This window comes from Phyllostomus discolor, chromosome 12, assembly GCF_004126475.2.
Source record: "Phyllostomus discolor isolate MPI-MPIP mPhyDis1 chromosome 12, mPhyDis1.pri.v3, whole genome shotgun sequence".
Taxonomy (NCBI): domain Eukaryota; kingdom Metazoa; phylum Chordata; class Mammalia; order Chiroptera; family Phyllostomidae; genus Phyllostomus; species Phyllostomus discolor.
The window spans coordinates 1539665-1559353 of record NC_040914.2 but is presented as its reverse complement, the minus strand read 5'-3'; the positions used below and the strand labels follow the sequence as shown (position 1 = coordinate 1559353).

At 50.6% G+C, this 19689-nt stretch overlaps 2 protein-coding genes across 9 annotated transcripts; both read right to left on the bottom strand.

Annotated features, from left to right (window-relative positions):
• Positions 1 to 111: 111 nt before the first annotated feature.
• ALKBH6 (alkB homolog 6) lies at positions 112 to 5209 on the bottom strand. Of its 7 annotated transcripts, none has more exons than XM_036012971.1 (7): positions 5108 to 5151; positions 4263 to 4341; positions 3896 to 3964; positions 2489 to 2549; positions 1979 to 2074; positions 1656 to 1772; positions 115 to 548 (listed from the first exon to the last, which is right to left on the bottom strand). In XM_036012971.1, exons 3-7 carry the CDS (start codon positions 3943 to 3945, stop codon positions 285 to 287), a joined length of 588 nt encoding a protein of 195 aa, XP_035868864.1. In that variant the 5' UTR covers positions 3946 to 3964; positions 4263 to 4341; positions 5108 to 5151; the 3' UTR covers positions 115 to 284. The 7 variants fall into 7 exon arrangements, with proteins under 7 accessions (XP_035868865.1, XP_035868864.1, XP_028386051.1 ...); XM_028530250.2 differs by having other exon boundaries at positions 116 to 548; positions 1979 to 2130; positions 5108 to 5209; XM_036012970.1 differs by having other exon boundaries at positions 116 to 548; positions 1656 to 1792; positions 1979 to 2130; positions 5108 to 5185.
• Positions 5210 to 5591: 382 nt separating this feature from the next.
• Positions 5592 to 18283, bottom strand: CLIP3 (CAP-Gly domain containing linker protein 3). Of its 2 annotated transcripts, none has more exons than XM_028529459.2 (14): positions 18115 to 18283; positions 17619 to 17812; positions 13954 to 14093; positions 13774 to 13867; positions 13402 to 13563; positions 12896 to 13014; positions 11776 to 12012; positions 9299 to 9434; positions 9014 to 9142; positions 8279 to 8422; positions 8089 to 8212; positions 7842 to 7906; positions 7429 to 7501; positions 5592 to 7106 (listed from the first exon to the last, which is right to left on the bottom strand). In XM_028529459.2, exons 2-14 carry the CDS (start codon positions 17782 to 17784, stop codon positions 7052 to 7054), a joined length of 1644 nt encoding a protein of 547 aa, XP_028385260.1. In that variant the 5' UTR covers positions 17785 to 17812; positions 18115 to 18283; the 3' UTR covers positions 5592 to 7051. The 2 variants fall into 2 exon arrangements, with proteins under 2 accessions (XP_028385260.1, XP_035868857.1); XM_036012964.1 differs by having other exon boundaries at positions 17619 to 17823; positions 18115 to 18267.
• Between the last annotated feature and the right edge of the window lie 1406 nt (positions 18284 to 19689).

Sequence of the window (19689 nt, the reverse complement as noted above, 5' to 3'; positions counted from 1 at the left end):
ATTCTGCCTGGCTCATCTGACCCCTAGGCCCCACACCATCTAAGGTCCCAGACTCAGTGTCCCTCAGGAACACAAGCATCTGCCCCAAACCCCCTCAATCCAAAACCAAAGAAAGATTTTTGTTGGTTTATTTGAAATGAGACTTTTCTCTTTGGTTCCCACGAAGTTATTGGGAAAATAAATAACTCAGGGGAGCCTCCTCTGCCCCAGGGTTTCAACGTTGCAGGGTCGTAGCTGTCCAGAGTGGATAGCCCGGGAAGCCTAGAGGATCCTGGGGCCAGGTGTCACTTGCTGAGCAGGAGGCCGGCGCGCAGCACGCGGGGCACCCGGCGGATGGTCAGCGAGATGCGGGTGCCCCGGACCAAGCAGGCTCCAGGCTGTGCTGACTGGCAGGCAGCGGCGTTGAGTGGCAGGGAGGCTGTATCGAGCTGATCAACCTGGGCGGCTGCGATGCCGTGGAGGAGGCGCGTATAGGCGGTGCCTCGGAGCACCAGCAGACTGCGGGGTTCCAGCAGCAACGAGGTGACTCGCCGGGGAGGGGGCCGGGGCTTCGGGAAGTATTAACAGTCAGTGGGTCCCCAGAAATGGGAGGGTCGAAGAGAAATTAGCAAACTGAGAACCAGGGAGGGAAAGTCAGCAAGTGCCCAGAGACAAAGGCTGAGGGGCAAGTGTGCTCCCAGGGATCGAAGCTTTGGATTAAAAAATCAGCGGGCCTCAGAGCCAGGGTTTCAGGGAACAGGAAGGGGCTGGGGTAGGGGATCAGCAGTCCCTTGGGAGAGGCAGGAACTAGGCTGCAGCTAGGACCTCCAAGGGGCTGGAGCTGGAACGGAGGGCTCAGTGGTCACAGGGAACTGGGTGGAACTGGGTTGAGGGTTTGACAGAAGCTAGGAGGTGGGGTTGGGGGCGCAGAGTGAGGCAGAGATGATCTGGTGTAGTCTGGGTGTATCTGTGGACACCAGGATGTTTGAGGAAACTGGCACAGTAGGCAGGGTATCAGATATCCAGGAGCATGTAGTACTAAAAAGGGAAATCCTAAGAGGCAGCTGGAGTCAGGGTGTCCAGGGGGGTTTCTGTGAGCATTGGGGTGTTAGAAATGCATCATTCAGGGAAAGAGATCAGGGAAACTGCTGTCATAAGCAGACCTCAAAGAGGACAGTGTCAAGGAGGATCTGGGTATGCCCTCTATGGCAAATCATACTACTGGCGTGTCAGGGGGGAGGTCAGTATTGGGGTGCTCTGTACACTATGCAGAATCAGGATATCTGAGAGGATGTCAGGGACACCTATGAGGGAATGGTGTTGGGGGCATCTGAGAGTATCAGTATCTGCTATGTACTGGGGAGCCCTCTGTGGCATATGTAGACCTTGGGCTATTTATTGGAGCACCCTGAATGTGTGGGGCCAAAGAATCTTTAGGATGTCAGAGCATTCCAATCAGCAAGTGGGGGTATTGGGATGTCTGTGGATATCAATATTTCTAGGGCATCCTGTAAGCAGATGAGCTAGGTATCTAGGAAGATGTCACTTCATGAGGGAACAGGGAACATCTGGGAGGTTATCAGGGTTATCTTGTAGGTAGGTGGGATTGGGGCCTCTTAAAGGATGTGGGATGTCAGGGTGCCCATGAGTGGCTGAAGCAGTGTCCCAGGGCCCACCTGTTCTGTATGGTCATCATCCTCTGGCTGCCGCGGCTTGTAGAGGTCCAGCATGGTGTGGGAGCCCAGGCTGATGGTGCTGACGGTCGGGTAGTACAGCGGCCCATCCTCGTGGGGCTGGGGAGTGGGCACCAGGGCTGGACAGGGCAGGGGTCTGCACCTCCCACCCTCTGAGGCTTAAGGGGGGCTCCCCAGCTGGGGACAGGGAGGTGAATGCCTGGTTGGGGTAGTTCAGGCATGTGGCTGCTTAATGAGAGTAGAGGTGGGTCAACAAGATACCCTGGATTAGAGGTCTGGGGGTTGGGGTGAGAGTGTGTAGTTACCATGATGCCCTCCCCAGGCAGATACTGGTTCACAAGGACGTGGTTGGCTGGGAGACCCCCAAAAAGACTGAGGTCAGATACTTTGTCCACGTAGCGCTGGAGCCATAGAGGAAGCCGCTCAGGAACCATCCCCCGGGGATGGGGGAGCCCACCTGGAGGAGGGCAATGGGGTCCTGAAAGTGTCTAACCAAGGAGCCCTGGCACCTCAAGCCCTCGTTAATGATATCCCAGGGTTTGGTAACACACTGACCTCCTCAGGGACACCTGACTCTCTGGAGATCACCACCCAACCTTCCAAGGTTTCCTGATGCCTCTGACCCCCCTGAGACCCCCAACTTGTAAGGAAATCCCTAATCCTGTAGGACTTCTACTGATCCCTGAGAGTTCTCCTGGCCCTCAGGACACCTTGAACCATTAAGGGCCCCCCAACATCTTGATACTAACCAACTTGAGCCACCTGCCCAAGCCCACGTTCTCAAATCACCCATGCCCTGAGGCAGGAACACTTACCCCAGTTCTGTAACTTCCTCCCTGACAGCTGCGTCCACTTTGGCTTTGGGGCATTGAAGACCTGGGAGGTGGAAAGAGGGTCATTTCTTTTTCAGGACCAACCTCTCTGATTCTCCCACCCAAGACAATATAGAAGTCTTTACCCAAGGTGAAAATGGGTCATCTCAGTACCTATGGGATTCTCTGGGATACAGTGTTCCCAAGATTTTGTTGTTTGCCCGTTCCCCTGTGGAGGCTGCTGGCCCCAAAGACCACCTCTGTCTACTGGGATCAAGAAACGGAACCCAGGCTACACAATTGCAGTCTGAATCTACTCAGGCCTCTGGCCTGCATTGGGCTCTTTTAGCCCAGTAAATAGTCTGCAGCCTGTAATTTCCTGGACTATCTCAGAACAGTCTGACTTCTGGAACCTCCTTGTTCCTATCACCTGGAGGGAATGTGCTAAATTGGGCTAACTTAGCATAGAAAAGAGTACTTTAACATTTCTCTTTCTCTACTGCCAAGATCCCAAAGGTCGAGAATGGGCAATCTTCGAGAAGTCCAAGACATCTATACTCTACTCAATAATCTCCTTATTCCCCTTCTCGTTATGGGGCTGGAATAGACAGTCTCAGCACAAGGGTCTGTGCTCTGTGGCTAACTTATTCCTGGAACTCAAACTAGACAGGACTTGTTGGAATAGCCCAGGGAAGATCTGTGCTTTATAATTAAGGCTCTGGGGCTGCAAAGGGTTATCCCAGTGGAGGAACTGAACTATGTAAATTCTTCTTTCCCTGAACCTTGAAAATAGCACAGGTGGTCTATGCTTGAAAACTTTGTTCTCAAGACTCTGGGTCTATGCTGAGCTATTGCAGCAGAGGAAAGAGTATACTCTATAACATTCTGAGGCCTGGGCTATCTCAACACAAAAATCTGAACACTGCAAATTCTTCATTCCCCAAACATCGAAGGCCTGAGCTGGGCTTTCTCGGCCTATATTTATAACCTCCTTTTCTCTAAGATTACAGAATTGGGCTATCTTAGCACAGAGAATACGGGCTCTGTAACTTTCTTATTTCTGAGGCTCTGTGCTTTTACTAGGCTATTCCAGCACAAGGAATCTGATCTCAGTAACATCCTTGTTTTGGAAGCTGGACTGGCCCATCTCAGCACAAGGAGTTTGAGCTACATAATACTTCCTTCCTAAGAAACAGTTGGGTGTCCCCCAAGCTTCCTGGGAAAATCTCTTTCTGACAGGCCCAGTAGGTCCTGAGAAAAGAACAGAGAAGGTAAGAGATGGGTGCTGTGTGGCACTCTCCTTCCTGCCAGGATCTTCATTATAGCCTCAGGGGCTCTTACACAGGAACTAGGGGTTGGGGAAGAATCTGGAAGGAGGAGAAAAACAGACCAGAAGGGAACTGGGGTCACCTGTCGAAGCAAATATTCTTCCTCTTCCTTGGAGATGAAGTCGGGGACATAGTAGATTACAGGTGGTGCCTAGGATAAAGAGATCCCCTGTAGGTGGTGCCCTTTGACCTACCGAGGGGCCCTAGCATCCAAGAGCAGATCCCTCCCTCTGTAGTGAAGTTCAGGATGTCCTCAGACAGGCCAGGGCCTGAAGTAGAGGGACCAATGTCCATTTTGGCAGTAGGAAGTGGGGGTGAGGTAAGGGGAAGAATGAACTTGGAAGAAGCAGTCCCAACTCACAAAACCCAGGAGTCAGCCTGCCTATCCCCACTCTATCTCCCACCCTCTAGTCCCCACCTTCACCCTCTGCACCCCGAGTCCTGACAACCTGCTCCACCCTGAATGGTTCCAGGGCTGGGACCCTGGAGTCCTGATCCTCCATCGACACCAACTCCATGCACCTAGTCCTGTGGGAAGGGGAGGACATGCTGAAATCACCAAGCCTCCTACAATCAGGCTATGATCTTGTTTTCTACTCTATCATGGGTCAGGGCCTCAATTCAGCCTTCTAACCAAACTCACTCAATTTCTAAAACCTGAGTACTCAGCCTCTCAAAGGCCACCCAATAAGCATCCAGACTCTCTGTCTAGACACATGAATACCCAGGACTCAAACTCCATCCACCAAGGGCCTATCAAACTGCACATATTTTTCTCAAGAGAGAACATCTTTTCACAGACGACATCCTTTGACCCGCTCTGACCACCTTTCTCAAGAGCTCCACAGCCTCCGGGACCCCTTTAAACATCTTAATTTGAGATCCCTTTCTAACAACTTCAGATCTGTAATCATGAGCCTCGCTCTAACAATATTGAGGGTCCCCATGGACACACCTCCTGCCCCCAAGCCCTGTCAGATGCCCCATTCTGAACACCCTATACCACCAATGTGAGTCTCTTCTGACTCATGCACTCTGTTTCCTTGGATCCCCCCACTCTGGACTCCCTCAGGTTTCTCTATCCGTGCGCCGCTTCACTGCAGCACCCTTAGACCTATAGCCTGAAGCCTGACTCCCCTCAAACCTTTCTTTCCTGAACCCCTTTGCCCCCGTTCTGAATCTTCTAAGAATCCACATTCTGCGCTTCCTCGGACTCCTCTGTGAGCTTCCCCGGACCCCCACCCTCGACTCCCTCGGACCCCTATTTCCGCCCTCCGCCATCCTTAAAACTGACCGTCCACCAATGTTCCCTCCTATATCCAAACTCAACCCTTCTATTCCTTCCCCAGCCGCTTCCGCATCCACGTTTCTGACGTAGTAGCCCTCAGACCAATGGGAACTCTCAAAGGCCTTAAAGGTCCGCCTTCTACCCAATCAGCGGTCTCAAGCAATATTGTCCTACTCCTTCAATCTTGTCCAGTGATTGGATGCGCCTCTCGGCCTCTGAGCCACTGGGACCCTTCGGATACCCGTCTACGTCTGGCACCGACCAATCAGAGCTCCAGAACCGAACGCGTCCACACTGCGAAGTGGGCCTGGAAGAGGGGTAGCCATGATGACTGCGGGAAGACGACTGGTAGGACTTCCTGCGGATTAGAAGATCCTATTCCCCTGCTGCAGGGAAACAAGATTGAAGATAGGGCTTCCTCTCTCATCCTCCCCCAGCAGCGGTACAGAAGCAGAGCTGTCATTCTCCACACACAGGCCAGACACAGGGAAACCATAGAAACGTCTTTATTGAATGGGACAGGGGTCATGCTGAGTTCTGAGACATGCAGTGAAGGGGCAGTCGTGAGCTGTCCTTGGTAATGAGGCCCCTAGGTTCTCCCTTGGCTGTTGGTCAGGCCTGGGTGCTGTTAAGTCCTTTGGGGCCAATGACTCAGATTTGGTGCTTTAGACCTATGATCAGAACGTAGGTTGAAATTGGGACTCCAGGATGTGGGGTCCTCTCAAGGCCTTGGGGTCCTTCATGTATAAAGACACGGTGGCTTTAGGATTTGGAGTTCCATTAAAGGTGGGGCTCATGGAATTTGGGTGTCTTGAGATCCATGACTCAGGGCATTGAGGTCGTCCATTTTTCAGGAATGGGCATTCCTGTTTGGGGTCTCCTGGTGCCTGTGAATGGGACTTAAGGTGCTACGGGAGCCTGGGATGCATGCCCTGACTGCAGTCTCCTCCATTCCAGGCAGAAGGACCTCCACAATTGGAGTTTCTTGGGGGTTTAGGATTGGATTTTACAATTTGGGATTCCCTGGGGATTTGAAAATTTCATGGTTTGGGGGTCCTGGGAATTAGGGCCTTAGGATCTTCCCAAGGCTATAAGACTCGAGGGCACGGGGGAGTTTGGGATGTGTATCCTAGGGTTTAGGATCCCGTCTCAGAATGGGGGCTCCAAATTTTAGGGTCCCCCAAAGGGGGCAGTTATCACTTTAAAAATAGAGAATTTTCTGGAAACCTGGCCAGCACAGGGGCTGTGGGCCATGTTGAGTGGGCTTCACACAAGGCACTGGGGGTTTCTTGAGGGTGCAGAGAGTAGGAATACTTTTGGGGGAGGGGTCCTGTAATTAGCACTTTCAGGACTATTTTGGTTTCTGTAAATTGGGAGTGACAGTGGTCTGGTTTTTGAAGGGTAAGAGCAGGGGTCTTTGTTAATGGAGATGAGGTCTCAGATTGCAGTGTAAGGGTTTCCTGGTAACAGCGGGGATCACATCTCAAGGGGACTGATGTTAATGCGGGATAATGACAAAGGTCTGTAACTGTAGCTCTGAAGGTGTGACCTGTGTTTATTTCAAGGGGACTTGATGGGGTCTTTTTTAACTGGAGAGGGACCTGTGATAAGTGTCTCAGGAATGTCCTGCTGTGGTGCATTATGTGGAGAAGGTCACCATTTGGGAAGACGTGGAAATCTGTTATTGGGGGCTCTGATATGAGGGGCTGAGGATAGGGACTAGTTAGGAGCTACACTCAGGGAATCTTTTTCTGGGTAACATGGGGTCTGTATTTGGGGGATTATCATGGGGGCATCTGTTAATAATAGGGCCTCGGTGATCAAGGGCTGGCTAATTGGGGTCTCTATTCTGAATGTGTTACTAGGAATATCTATTTCAGGGTGACTTGGGGGCTCCTTGCATCAGGAGATTCTATAAGGGGTTGTCTCTTTGCCAGGTGTCCAGGGCCTCTAAGACTGCATCTCTGCCCTCAGCATCCAGGGAAACCAGCAGCAGAAGAGCAATCTGGAAAGGAGAACCATGCATCAACCCAATGCAGGGGTGGGAACACCTGGATCTGTCTCCCACAGCTCTCCCCGAAGTATTTGGAATTTGACCTTGCTGGATTCTGCCTCTACCTCTTTGGCTATGCCTTCTTAGGCACCTGTGGAGGATATTTTGCCTCTTCTACCTGCCCCTTAAAAGCTGAAATCTCTAGAATTCAGTGCGGGGCCTCAGTCCTAAAGACTGTTTTTGGGTAAGCTGACTAGTTACAAGTTTTCCTGCCCTCTATTTCTAGCCCCAACCAGAGCTCCAGACCCCTGTGTCCAATTGCCTGGCTACACACCTGGAGATTGAGTTCTCTGATGCGATGTCCTTTGGGGTCCGGACTGTCGTGAAGGTGCGTTTGGGCTGCATCACTGAAGGGGAGGGCAAGGTCTCAGGTGAGGGAATGACAGACCCACCTGTGTCCTTAATACCCACCCAGACTCCTGGACCCCACATTCCCAATACCCATCTGAACCTCTTTTGTCAATAATATCCTCTGGTGTCCTCCAATACCTACCTATGTTCTCACTGCCTACCCAGAGTCTTGTCATTAACATCCCCGTATCCCATAGCACTTATCCTCTTGGGGATACTGTTTCATCATTTTCTTGGTCCCTGTGTTTCTAGTTGAATCCTGGAGATTCTGTCACTAGCATGACCCTCCTATCCTATCTCCAAACTCTCCTCCCCACACTCTAGCACCCAACTCACTTGTCACTTGATGCACTTTTTTGGCTCCCACATTGTCCCCAGTGGGGTCAGTGGATCCAGCAGTCCTGGGGAGACACAAGGAGTGGAAGGAGTCAGAGCCACAGAAGCCAGGGTCTGACCTGGAGATTGGGGCTAGGGGCCCACGCAGAAAGACCTTGGGTGTGGGCACGGGTATCCACACTGTCCTACTAGTTCAAGAGGGGAGTTCTGAGTGGTACCTTAGGTTAAGGTCAGAGTTTGGGCTCACCTCTGAATTCGGGATGCTGGTGCAAAGACTCCATGTCTTGGGGGGCAGGTGAAGTACCGGACACCAAAGACAGAGCCATCATGCTTGCCCGTAGGCTGGTCTAGCTCAATACCATACCAGTAACCTGAAGCAGAAGAGTGTCAGATTCCTCGAGGCCTGCCTCCCCTGAGGCCCAGATCCCCATTCTCACCTGGGGCAAAGTCTGTCTTCCCATAGAAGCGTACAACCCCTTGCTTTTGGCCTGCTACAAGAACTTGGTCTCCAACCTCAGCCTTGGCTCCCTCACGCTGCTGCAGGCTGCCCAGAGATGGGGATGATGGGGGCTTCTTCTTGCCTGGGGGTGGAAGATACAGGGGTGGGGTAGGGCTCCCAAACACCTGCCCTGGGGGACCATGCCACCAGAAAGCCCCAAGGCAGGAATTCTGTCCTAGCTCCAATTAGAGGAACTCCAGAGCCTTTCCCAGAACTGCAGGACTTTGGGTGTGGAAGGAAACCACAGCTGAGTTAAGAACTGGAAGAACCCCAAAATCCTTTCTCAAAGCTGAGGTCATTTGGGCCAAAGGAAAAATGAGTCACAGAAGTCAGGAACCCAGAAATTGCCCTTTTAAAATACAGGAGGGAGCTGGGTCTGAGGACACCGGATATTCAAGTTGCTAAAGCCAGGAACCCGAAAGATTCTTCCCTAAAACTGCAGAAAAACTTTCGGGCCTAAAGTTATAGAAGGCAGAGAACTCACAGGTCCTTCCAAGAACTGGGTGGGGCTAGTACTAAGTCAAAGTAGAAACTGAGTTAAAGAAGTCAGAACTAAAGGTCATCCTCTAAAACTAGAGTTTGGGCCTGGGGAGAAACCAGGCCACAGAAGCTGGCCTACCCACAGATTATCCCCAAGACTGGCTCTGCTCACCCCCAGAGCTCCCTCTCTGACCTTTGTGTTCCCTGCGGCCTTTGCCAGTGACACGGGAGAAATCCATCCGGGGAGTACGAGGTGTGGAGGTGACTGATGAAGGGGGTGCATCCACTGCCTTGGAGATCTTGGACACAGAGGCAAAGAGACCTGGGGGTATAGAGACTGGGCTGGGAGTTGTCCAAGTTTTTGCCCTATGCCCTCCACCCCACCACCATCCCCCAAGCCTCATTACCCAGTCAGCAACATCAGAACTACTAAGTGGACCTCATCCACCACGCCTTTTGGGCCCCTGGTGGGACTGACCCTGCTTGGGAGGGCAGATGAAGTACCGGACACCACCAACACTGCCATCATTCTTGCCCTCAGGTTCGTCCAGCTCCACGCCCACCCACTGGCCACTGGCAAACTCCGTGGTCCCACAGAACCGCAGTGTGCCCGTCTGAGGAAACAAAGGAGGATATGGTTTGGGGAGGCCATGATAGATCACTGGCACACAGGCATAGTGGTGAGGTAGATGAGGGAGCCCCAGGCTCAAATCTCAGCTCAGACATCACCATTTATTGGCTATATGACTTAACACCTCACTGTGTCTTGATGTCTTCATCTACAAAATAGGAATAGAAACTGTGCCCACCTTACAGAATTGTTATAGAGCTGCCCTGTCCATTGCAATAAATAACCACTAGCCAAAACATGACAATTCAAGTAAAATTAAATTAAAATTTCATTTCCCCAATGACACCAGCCACATTTCAAGTACTTAACAGCCACATATGGCTTGTGGCTACTCCACTGGACAGCGCAGACACAGAACACTTTCGTCATCACAAAATGTTCTATTGCACCACAGGGCTGTTATAGAAAAATGAAAGCCAGCCCTGGCTGGCGTAGCTCTGGATTGAGTGTGGGCTGCGAACCAAAGTGTCCCAGGTTCGATTCCCAGCCAGGGTACATTCCTGGGTTGCAGGCCATAACCCCCAGCAACCACACATTGATGTCTCTCTCTGTCTCTGTCTCTCTCTCTCTCTCCCCCTTCCCTCTCTAAAAATAAATAAATAAAATCTTAAAAAAAAAAAAAAAAAAAGAAAAATGAAAGCCCCCAGAACAGGCCAGGGATTGAGTAAGGGGTTAGGAAGTGTTGACTACTATTATCCTGTAACTTTGGTCCAGGGACTTCCCAGGCCAATTTCATCTGGAAAATTTGGATAATAATCCACTTCCTAGGCTGACTGGTTGAAACATTTTTTATATAAAGTTGCTTAGCTGCAGTGCATGTGGTTATTACCATTGTGTGAAGCTCCTTCACCTCTCTGAGTCTCAGTTCCCTGTCTGTAAGATGGGCTAACTACAAGTGCTACTTTGGAGGGTTAGTGTGGAGATCTTTGTGTGCCTGGCACACAAAAAGCACTTAGAATGTGCCAAGCCCTGTTCTAAGGGCTTTACACATTTTAACTAATTTAAACCTCATACCACCTTCTGAGGGAGGTACTGTTATTAGCTGTGTTGTACAGATGAAGGAACTGATGCTCAGAAAGGCAGAATCACTGGCCTCAGGCCCCAGAGTTGGTTAAGATATATCTCAGCAAATCTCTGAGCCTGAGCTCAAAATCACTGTACTGTGCCAGTTTTCTAAGGAGTAGGGATAGTTATTACATGTCCTCAGACAAAGAGCTTCGCCTCTTTGAGCCTCTTACAGTCTTCTGGATTATAAAACAGGGAGAGTGAACTCATCCTGCTTTTAGAATTGTCACATGAATTTGATTAGGTCACATACAGAAAGCTTTCCAGATGGGGCTGCATGCATACAAAAAAAAATTAGGAAACAAAATGACTTCTATGGTTTCTCACTGTACAAGAAATAAAATCCAGATTTCTTCCAGTGGCCTACAGGTCTGGTGTGATCATAGGTCTGGTGTGACCTCTCCACCTATTCTTCTCTCCTGTACAGCTGGGCCTCTGTACCAGCTGTTACCATCTCCATATTTTTGCAGGTTGAGTTCCTTCCCATCTCAGCTCAGACATCACCTCCTTAGAGAAGCAGTCTTGGAGAATCCAGTTAAAACCACCTCTACCTTTAGCCAGGGACAATTTACTAAATCTAAACACTTAATGATTTTCAAAGTCCTTGTTGTTACCAGAAATGATCTTAACTATAGGTTTACTTTATTGACAGTCTCTCCTTCATTAGAAACGAAGCTCCATGAGAGCAGGCCTGAGGCTGACAGTCCTTTATCCCCAAAAATGGGCTGGGTCAGGCATAGAGCCTAAGGGATACGAGCAAATGAATCAAAGATGGAATGCCTAGACGAATGAAGATTCTCTCTGCCCTCTGGCCCTTTTCACCTGCTTGTCCTACCTGAGACCCTCTTCTCCTGGCTCACTCTTCCTCATCTTCAAGTGGATACATCTCCTGGCACACCCCTGATTGTTCTGATCTGTACATTTTTCCCAAAGTACTGACTGTTCTGGGAGCAGAGGTGAGGCCTGACTGGAAACCACAAAGGCCAGGGGACCCAGATGGAGCAGAGCTGCAATGACTACTCTGATTGTGCTTCCCCATGACAGTCACAACTGCTCTGGACTGTCACTGTCAGTTGAGGGAAATCTGTTTTCCCCCTTGGACTGAGACCTCAGCCCAGAGTGGAGCACAAAAGAGGCACTCACAGAAAAACTGTCAGGTGAAATAAAAACTGTGTGGATCAATGGGAGGGTGCCCAAGGACTCAGTTCTGAGGGATGATGGCTGAGTCATGCCCTCCCCTACCCAATCCAGTCTCTGACCTTCTGGCCATCCAGCAGCACTCGGTCTCCCAGGCGCAGGCCCAGTGCGCTGAGCATGAGATTGCCTGGGACGTTGTCATAGTTGGGTAGCGTGACCTTGGGGAGAGCGCAGGAGAGTGGCACAGCCTCCTCCAGCAGTGTTCGTAGCTCCTTGGCCACCAGTGCCGCCTCTGCCTTGTCCAGGGACATGTCCATGGGATCTGGGACCACCTCCGCTGGCACCTGCCCCTTTCGGTTCTGAGGGCCAATGAGAAGACGGGAGCAAGGACTCAGTGGTGCAGGCTGTATCCCCAATGAACCCATGCCCTGAGACCCCAGGTCTAGGTGAAGCAGTGGCCAACATGGGACTAAGAAGGGGTGAGACATTAAGGTTCAGATCTCGGTCTGTGAATGTCAAGTGATTGGAGGTAGGACTAGGGGTGAAGCTGATAGGAAATGAAGTTTACAGTTAAAGTGTTGTAGGTCATACCTTCAGGGAGGCCATGGCCCCAGAGACCCACAGCCAGGGATGGGGCCATGTGAGGGATGAACACTGAAAACAGGCTCCTATAGTACTGAGTCCGTGATCCAACTGAGCTAATGGGAAGGAGGTGAGGCAAAGCCTCAGGGGTACAGGTATCACCCTAAGATATCTGTGCCTGGGATGCTGCAGAGTAAGCTGGTGCTAAAGATAGGACCTAAAAATGGACAGGTTGGGGTTGAAGATTATATTGAAGGTTTATGTAGGACCCAACCCTCTCATTCACCAAGGGTCTCATTCGACTTGCTTCATGATCTCTAAATGCTGTCTATACACAGCCACAGATTCAGCCAGGACTGAAAAAAGATACTCCTTGCTGGGTGACCCTGGATAAATCACTCACTCACTCACTCTGCCTCAGTTTTCTCATTGTAAAATAGCACTCATAACACAGTTCACCTGATATACCATGGACACTAAGTAAATGTCAGCTATTATTTCATTTGTTGAATGTACAGATGATCTCTGTAATGTTTTGAGAGCTTCCAGAGACACAGGTGGTCAGGGCACCCCTCATCCTCTGCAGATGCCTGCTGGCCTAGAAAGGAATGGGGGAGGAAGGAGAAGGAAGATAACAGTGCTGGGCCAGGGTGGCAGTACCCGCAGTGCTGGATTGGCACCGTGCTCCAGCAAACATTTGGCTGCGCCCAGGCATAGGTTGGAGGCAGCGATGTGCAGGGCTGAGCCATGGTTGAAGTCACTGCACGTGGAGTTCACCACTGGGAGGTGGGCGACAAGAGAGATCATGGTGAGCGTCCTTAACACTCCAGGCATCCCCCTACCTTCCAACCTCCAGAAATCCATCCCTTAACTGTTTCTTAACTCACAGGCCCCAGTGCCTCCCACATAACCCCGCCTCTTCCAATGAGGTCCAGCCCTGCCCAAGGGTAGAGGACCACTGAGTCCCATCTCCAATTCCAATGACCAGCCTCCTACTTTCTCCTCAATTTGGTCCCCCTCCCTACCCAGCCAAGACTCCATCATTTGGTATCCCTTCTTCACGCCACATCCCACACCCACAACCTGGGGCATCCTCCTTTTGTTTCCAGGCCTCCTCCCTCACTGAGTCCCAGTCCCCTCACCCCAGCCTGGGCTTCCCCCCTCACCTCGTGGCCGTGCACCCTTCAGCAGCACACGCACAAGGTCGGGCACATCAAAATAGGCCGCATAGTGCAGAGCATTCATATTGGTCCAGCGGCTGCGCAGGGTCACGTCTGCACCCAGCGCCAGCAGCTGCTGTGAGAGGCGTACTGCCGCAGTGGGGTCCCCTGCATCATAGCCTAGGTCAGTGTGTGTGACCTCCTCTAGAGCAAGGGCCCAGGGCATGGGGAAGGCCCTGGGTCTCAGGGACTACACTTTGGGATCTTAGGCTGTGGGTTCAGAGGGGATCTGAGGACCAGGGTTCTGGGTGGTTTAGAAGGTGTTGGGTCTGGGGGCCTAGATTCTGGGGCACATGGTTTCGAGATTTGGACTCTCACCAACTCCATGGGCCCCAGCCTTGCAGGCATAATGGAGCAGTGTCATGTCAGTCAGCCCATCACGATCATTCACATGGCAGCCTCGACGCAGAATCTGGGAGTACCAGAGGGCCAGGGAAGGTTACTCAAACATGCGAGGGACTCCATCCTTTCCCTCCCTGGCCTCCCCAGTGTTCTTACCTCGTTGCCAATGACGTCAATCTTGTGCTGTACTTGGGGCACCCACTGGCGCACAATGGCAAACAGCTCTGGGATGGTGGTCTGAGGGTCAAACAGAATCTCCTGGCACGCTGGGTCATTGGGGTCGAAGAAGGTGAAGGCTGAGGTGGCAAGAGGTCTAAAGTCACCCCAGGCGAGCTGACCTCCTTCCATCCTGAGGCAGGGGAGACTCTAGGTCTGTCTTTTAGACCCTCTCTAAGGTAGGGTCTCAAACTAGTGGCACATAGGCCACAGGCATATTCCATGTGGCCTTCAAAGTCAGGAGGTTTCACATAAAAATCTGGACACTCAGTATGTCTTAAAAATTGGAAGACTGGGCAATTCCCACAGAGCAGCAAACGCCCTCCTTTGAATCAAGAATGTTGCCCTAGCCCTGGCTGGCGTAGCTCAGTGGATTGAGTGCAGGCTTCGAACCAAAGCATCACAGGTTTGATTCCCAGTCAGGGCATATGCCTGGGTTGCAGGCCATGGCCCCCAGCAACTGCACATTGATGTTTTTCTCTCTTTCTCTTTCTCCCTCCCTTCCCTCTCAAAAAATAAATAAATAAAATCTTAAAAAAAAAAAAAAAAAGCGTCGCCCTGGCTGGTGTGACTCAGTGGATTGAGTGCTGGCCTGCAAACCAAGAGGTTGCCAGTTTGATTCCCAGTCAAGGCATAAGTCTGGGTTGTGGACCAGGTCCTAAGTTGGGGGCATGTGAGAGGCAACCAATTGATGTATGTCTAGCGCATCAATGTTTCTCTCCCTCTCTTTCCCCTTCCCCTCTCCCTAAAAATAAATAAATAAATAAAATCTTCAATAATAAAATAAAAGAAAACTGTGGCAAGGAGTGGTAGCACTCTTGAGTCTGCATGCCCGAGGAGGCTGCTAGTGCACTGTTGCCCTGACAGAGTATGGGGATAGTTTGGTCAAATCTCCACAGGAAAAATAAAAACAGAAATCCAGGTTTTAAAGAAAAACCTCCCCAATTTTTCAAATGCTGTGTAGTCCACATAAAATGTATGCATGGTTAGGATCTAACCTGTGGCCAGCCAGGGGTGCCCATAGGGACTTGTGTCTCCCCCAGTTAGACTCTGATGAGTGTTGTTCTCTGTAGTAACGTCAGCACCCAGCTTTGAATCTGGTCTATGCAGGAACTCAGAGCATGATGAGTGAATGAGTAATGAATGACCAGATGATATGGAGCCCAGGGAAGTGCCGCATAGGTGTCTACAGGAATTAGTCTTTTAAAATCCCTGTCACAAAACAGCACTCCTTGGCTCAAAACACTGCCCTGGTTCCAGTCACATTCAGAGTATAGACCACAGTCCTTCCCACTACCTACAGGTCCTGCACAAATTGGCCTCCCCATCTGTTCTGTACCCTCACTGCCTCACCCATTCCCTTCCAGCCACACTGGCTTCTTTCTGTCCTTTCAACACACTAGACAAATTCCTGTCTCAGGGGCTCTGTACTTGCTGTTTTTCTTGCCTGGGACAATCTTCCCTCATTTCTTCGCAAGACTTTCCAGGTCTGTGCTCAAATGTCACCTCTTCAGAGAAGTCTCCCTGATCACTCTATTGAAATCAGCACTTCTGCCTTCTCCATCTTCTACCTTTGTTTATTTCTTTATTCACAGCATATATCACTACTTAACTTGTTTACACCTCCCTCCCTCCTTTTCTCCCTTCCTCTTTCCTTCTATTTCTCTTCCCTTTGTTCTTCTTTCTTTTATATATATGTGTGTATACATATACAATATTTTATTTTACTGTTACTCTATTATAGTTGTCCCAATTTTTCTCCCTTTGCCTTCCTCCAGTCAGCCCACCCCCATCCCCAGACTAGTCTCCCTCATTAGAATGTAAGTGCAACACTCCCATTCTGCCTTAGTCCCTCCCTTACCCCCAAGGCCCAGCACAAAACCTGGCATGGAGTAGGTGTTCAGTTAATCTCTGCTCAATTAATGTACAAATTTAATAAACAAATATATGAGTTCCTCTTAAAGTCTGCCTTAGCCCTCTGTCTTTCCTGGTGGCCAGTTTCCTTCACCTCCTGTGGCCAATCCTGCTAGTCTTACAAGGAGTATTCCTGGGGAAGGGTGGGGTGAGGGACAGCCTAGACCTCACTTCCCACCAGGTCAAAGGCTCTGGCCATATCCAGCCCTATTTCCAAAGGAGATTTTCTGGTTTCCAGGATGGATTCCCTGCCCCGACACTCAGGTTACTTTCTTATTTTTCTACCAGACTGAGGTTAACTAGTTGCCTCTCTGATCCCCCTCTAGTGGGTGACATTTCCTTAGCTCTGACCCTCACAGCCAATGTCTTCTAAAAGCCCCTTCTTATATCCAATTCCAGATGAGCCCTACCCTCCCTACCTTGTAGCCAGAGGGAGCTTTTAAACATATAAATCAGACCTACAACTCCTCTGCTTTTAAACAATCCCTCAAATACTCTCCCCCAATCATGCTTAGAGTATATCCAAAGTCCTCACTGTGGTCTTTTAAGCCCCTTTCAGATCTAGCCATTGCCAGCTTCTCACTTCAACTCTGATCGCTCCCTAACTGCAGCTCCATGAGCTTCATTTTGTTCCAAGCTCAAACCTGTTCCAAACCTAGGGCTCTGTACTTGCTGCTCTCTGCCTGGAACTTTCTTTCTGCAGTTGTCCTATGGCTGATTCCTCCTCATGCTCTGGGTCTCAGCCTAAATGCTACCTCATCTGTAAGATCCACCCTGACCTCTCTGTCTCAAGTTGCTAACTTCTGGCCATTCTCTATTTTTATTTCTATCTTTTCTTTCTCTCATAGCACTTACTGCAACCTGAAGTTATCTGATTTATTGATCGTTTGTTATTCAGTCTTTCTTCTCCTGAGGGAAGGGCTCATCCCTGGATTGCTCACCATTAAATCTCTATCACCCAACATAAGGCTACTCACAGAGTAGTAGCAGCTTGATGATTAGACACTTTCAGTTTCTCCAAGATGCCACCCTCTCAGCTCCACAACCGCCTTCCTCGCCTTCCTTGGAGCCTTCTGCAGTTATCTCTCCCGGGACCCCTTTCCCTGATCCTTCCCTAATTAACTCCCAACTCATCCTTAGGTCTCGGTCAAATGTTACTTCCTCAGAGAAAACATGCCTTAACAAGCTCTTATAGTATCCCATTCTTCACAAGCACAATTCTTGTCCTGTCTTGAAATTATATATTTATATTATTATACTTATTTGTGTGGTCATTACTGAGACCTGTGAATTCTCTCAGGGCAAAGGCTGGGTCTGTCTTGTTCCATACTGTGCCACCAGCTCCTAGCACAGAGCCAGGTCTATATAGTAGGCTTTCAACAAATGTCTGCTGAATGACTAAATGACTGAATGATGTATCATGAGCCAAAAATTAGGCTAATTTGAAACCATTCTCCAAGGAAGGAAGGAAGGAAGAAGGAAGGAAGGAAGGAAGGAAGGAAGGAAGGAAGGAAGGAAGGAAGGAAGAGGGTGGGGGCTGGAATGCAAGGAAGGACTCAGCAGCTGAGACTCCTTGGACCCACCTTCAAATACCCCAGAATCCCCCCACAATCACCACCAGCAGAGCTCAGCCCAACTTCCCTAGCCATCTAAAAGCTCCAGGCTGGATTCCAGGGTGGGAAGGTGGCTACCGTAGTCCTTGGGGAGGGGGGCAGGTGCAGAGGGGTGCACAACAGGCTTCTGCCGGCGCTCCTGGGTGGGGCTGGAGGCCTCGGGAACCGGCTCATCCTCCTCATCCTCTTCTTCCTCCTCGTCCCGGAGTGGCGGGGCCATCGGGGCAGGATCAGTCTTAGTCATGGTCCTCAGTGGCCCTTGGAGGGGCAGCCTTCAGGAAAATTGTGGAAGCAAAGGTCAGCTAAAGAGGGCACCCCACAGGCTCTGGAGTCCGAGCCCACAGAAGCTCCCAGGGCCCCAGCTTTGGATTTGGGGCAAACATAAGGTCATCCGTTATCTATTAGAGGACTCTGGTATGTGGGCCTAGCCACCTCTCCCCACCCCCCCTTCTTCATTCTCCTCTAGCATCAGGGCCCTCACTCTAGGCCGCCCCATCCCCAGGTTTGTTTATCTCCGGATGCATTACGCTTCGACCCTCCCCTTCTCCGCAGGCCTCCCCTCTATTCATCTTACCTTGGGCAGACCAGGCTAGAGACCAAAGCTGAGAGTGGGGGTAGTGGAGAGATGGGGTGTTAGTTTTGGGGGAAGTGATGGGTGAGGAGGAGACAGAGAGAAGGGGACAAGGCACCGACACCGATGGGGGAGAGGGGCGGGATGGGGAGGGAGAGGGAGGGGCACTGAAGGCGCATGCGCCGTTTTATTCCCACTTGGCGCGGGGGAGGAGATAGTGGGAGGCTGCTTGTATTTATGAACAGGCTGGAAGATCTGCGAGGAAGGGGACGGACACGGAGGGCGGGGGTGAGGAAGAGGTTGCCAGGAAAAAGGATGTGATACACGGAGACAGAAGGAGAGGTGAAGTGCAGATATGGGTAAATAAAAAGACAGGACTGGAAAAGCCGGCACAGTGCTTTCTGACTCCCCACCCCCATGATGGAGCCTTCCTGTAAGCCTGCAAACCAGGCCAATTCGGTCAGAGGGTCTCATTGTTGGTGACAATGGGTATTTTCTATCGGTGAGATCTCAGACCTGACTCCTTCTCCATGCTCGTCCTATATAAGGGATGTCTTAGAGATATGATTGCTATCACCATTGTTGTCATTCTCATCACATAGTACTCACACAGCACTTACTAGGCCCAGAAAGGTTAAGCCACTTGCCCAATGGCACACAGCAAGTAGATGGTGGAGCAGAGACTTGAAACCAGGCAGTCTGGGCTTTTAATCACCATGCCACATGGCTGTAGCAGAGTCTAGAGGACTCAGAACCCTTATTTTCACCAGGAAAGCCTCCTAGAGTCAGCCAAGGGCCCAGCCTTCCTGGATACATTATCCTAGCCTGGCTGCGATACCTGCCTGGCTGTGGCCTGCACTAACCACAATAGTTCCAGCCTGAACAGGGCTGGGAAACTTTGTCTTCTACCCCTCATCCTTTTAATGGGCGGGGCCAATAGTTCCATCTCCAAAATATTTACAGAATTATATCCCTTACCCCCTACCCCCATCCCTCATCTGGGTCCATCCTTCGTCTTCCCTCACCTGGAACATGGAAGCACTTCTCCCTGTCATCCTGCTCCTCTCTTCGCCCTACAGCTTGCACCCTGCATGCAACCAGATGGACCCAGCATGTATCATCACATCAGGGCCTTCCTCTCAGAGGCACCCACTTGCTGACCTCACTCCAGGTACAAGCCAATGTTCTCAACCACAGCCCACAGGCCCTATGTGAATTTTCCTCTGTCATCTCTCCAATCTCATCTCTTCTCACTCTCCCCCTTATTCACTCCACTCAAACCACACTGGCCTTCTCCTCCCCAGGTAGGACTTTTACATTGGTTTTTCCTTCTGCCTGAACGCTCTTCCCCCAGATATTTGGTTCCCTCTTTCCCCTCTTTTAAGATTTTACTTACTGATGCCCTTTTAGTAAAACCTTCTCTGCAATAAAATTGTACACACACCTCACCACACCCACACACTTACTTCCCTCCTTCCTTTAGTTTTCACCATAGCAACACTGTCCCTTCAGCTAATAACCTTAGATGCTGGAAATTTGCAGGGGCTCTTCTTCCTGGAACATCCAGCCCACATACCT

Bases quoted from the DNA above. Each gene is read 5' to 3' on its own strand.
- ALKBH6 (XM_036012972.1), bottom strand. From the start codon at position 4,331: ATGGAGTTGGTGTCGATGGAGGATCAGGACTCCAGGGTCCCAGCCCTG. The intron at 2,131-2,488 runs GTAAGTGTTCCT...GCCCTCCTCCAG, and splicing joins GAGGAAGTTACAGAACTGGG to GTGGGCTCCCCCATCCCCGG. The intron at 549-1,655 runs GTGGGCCCTGGG...TACTTCCCGAAG, and splicing joins ATGATGACCATACAGAACAG to CCCCGGCCCCCTCCCCGGCG.
- CLIP3 (XM_028529459.2), bottom strand. From the start codon at position 17,784: ATGACTAAGACTGATCCTGCCCCGATGGCCCCGCCACTCCGGGACGAG. The intron at 9,435-11,775 runs GTCAGAGACTGG...TTGTTTCCTCAG, and splicing joins TGCTGCTGGATGGCCAGAAG to ACGGGCACACTGCGGTTCTG. The intron at 7,502-7,841 runs GTGAGTTGGGTG...CCTCCCCTTCAG, and splicing joins AAAAGTGCATCAAGTGACAA to TGATGCAGCCCAAACGCACC.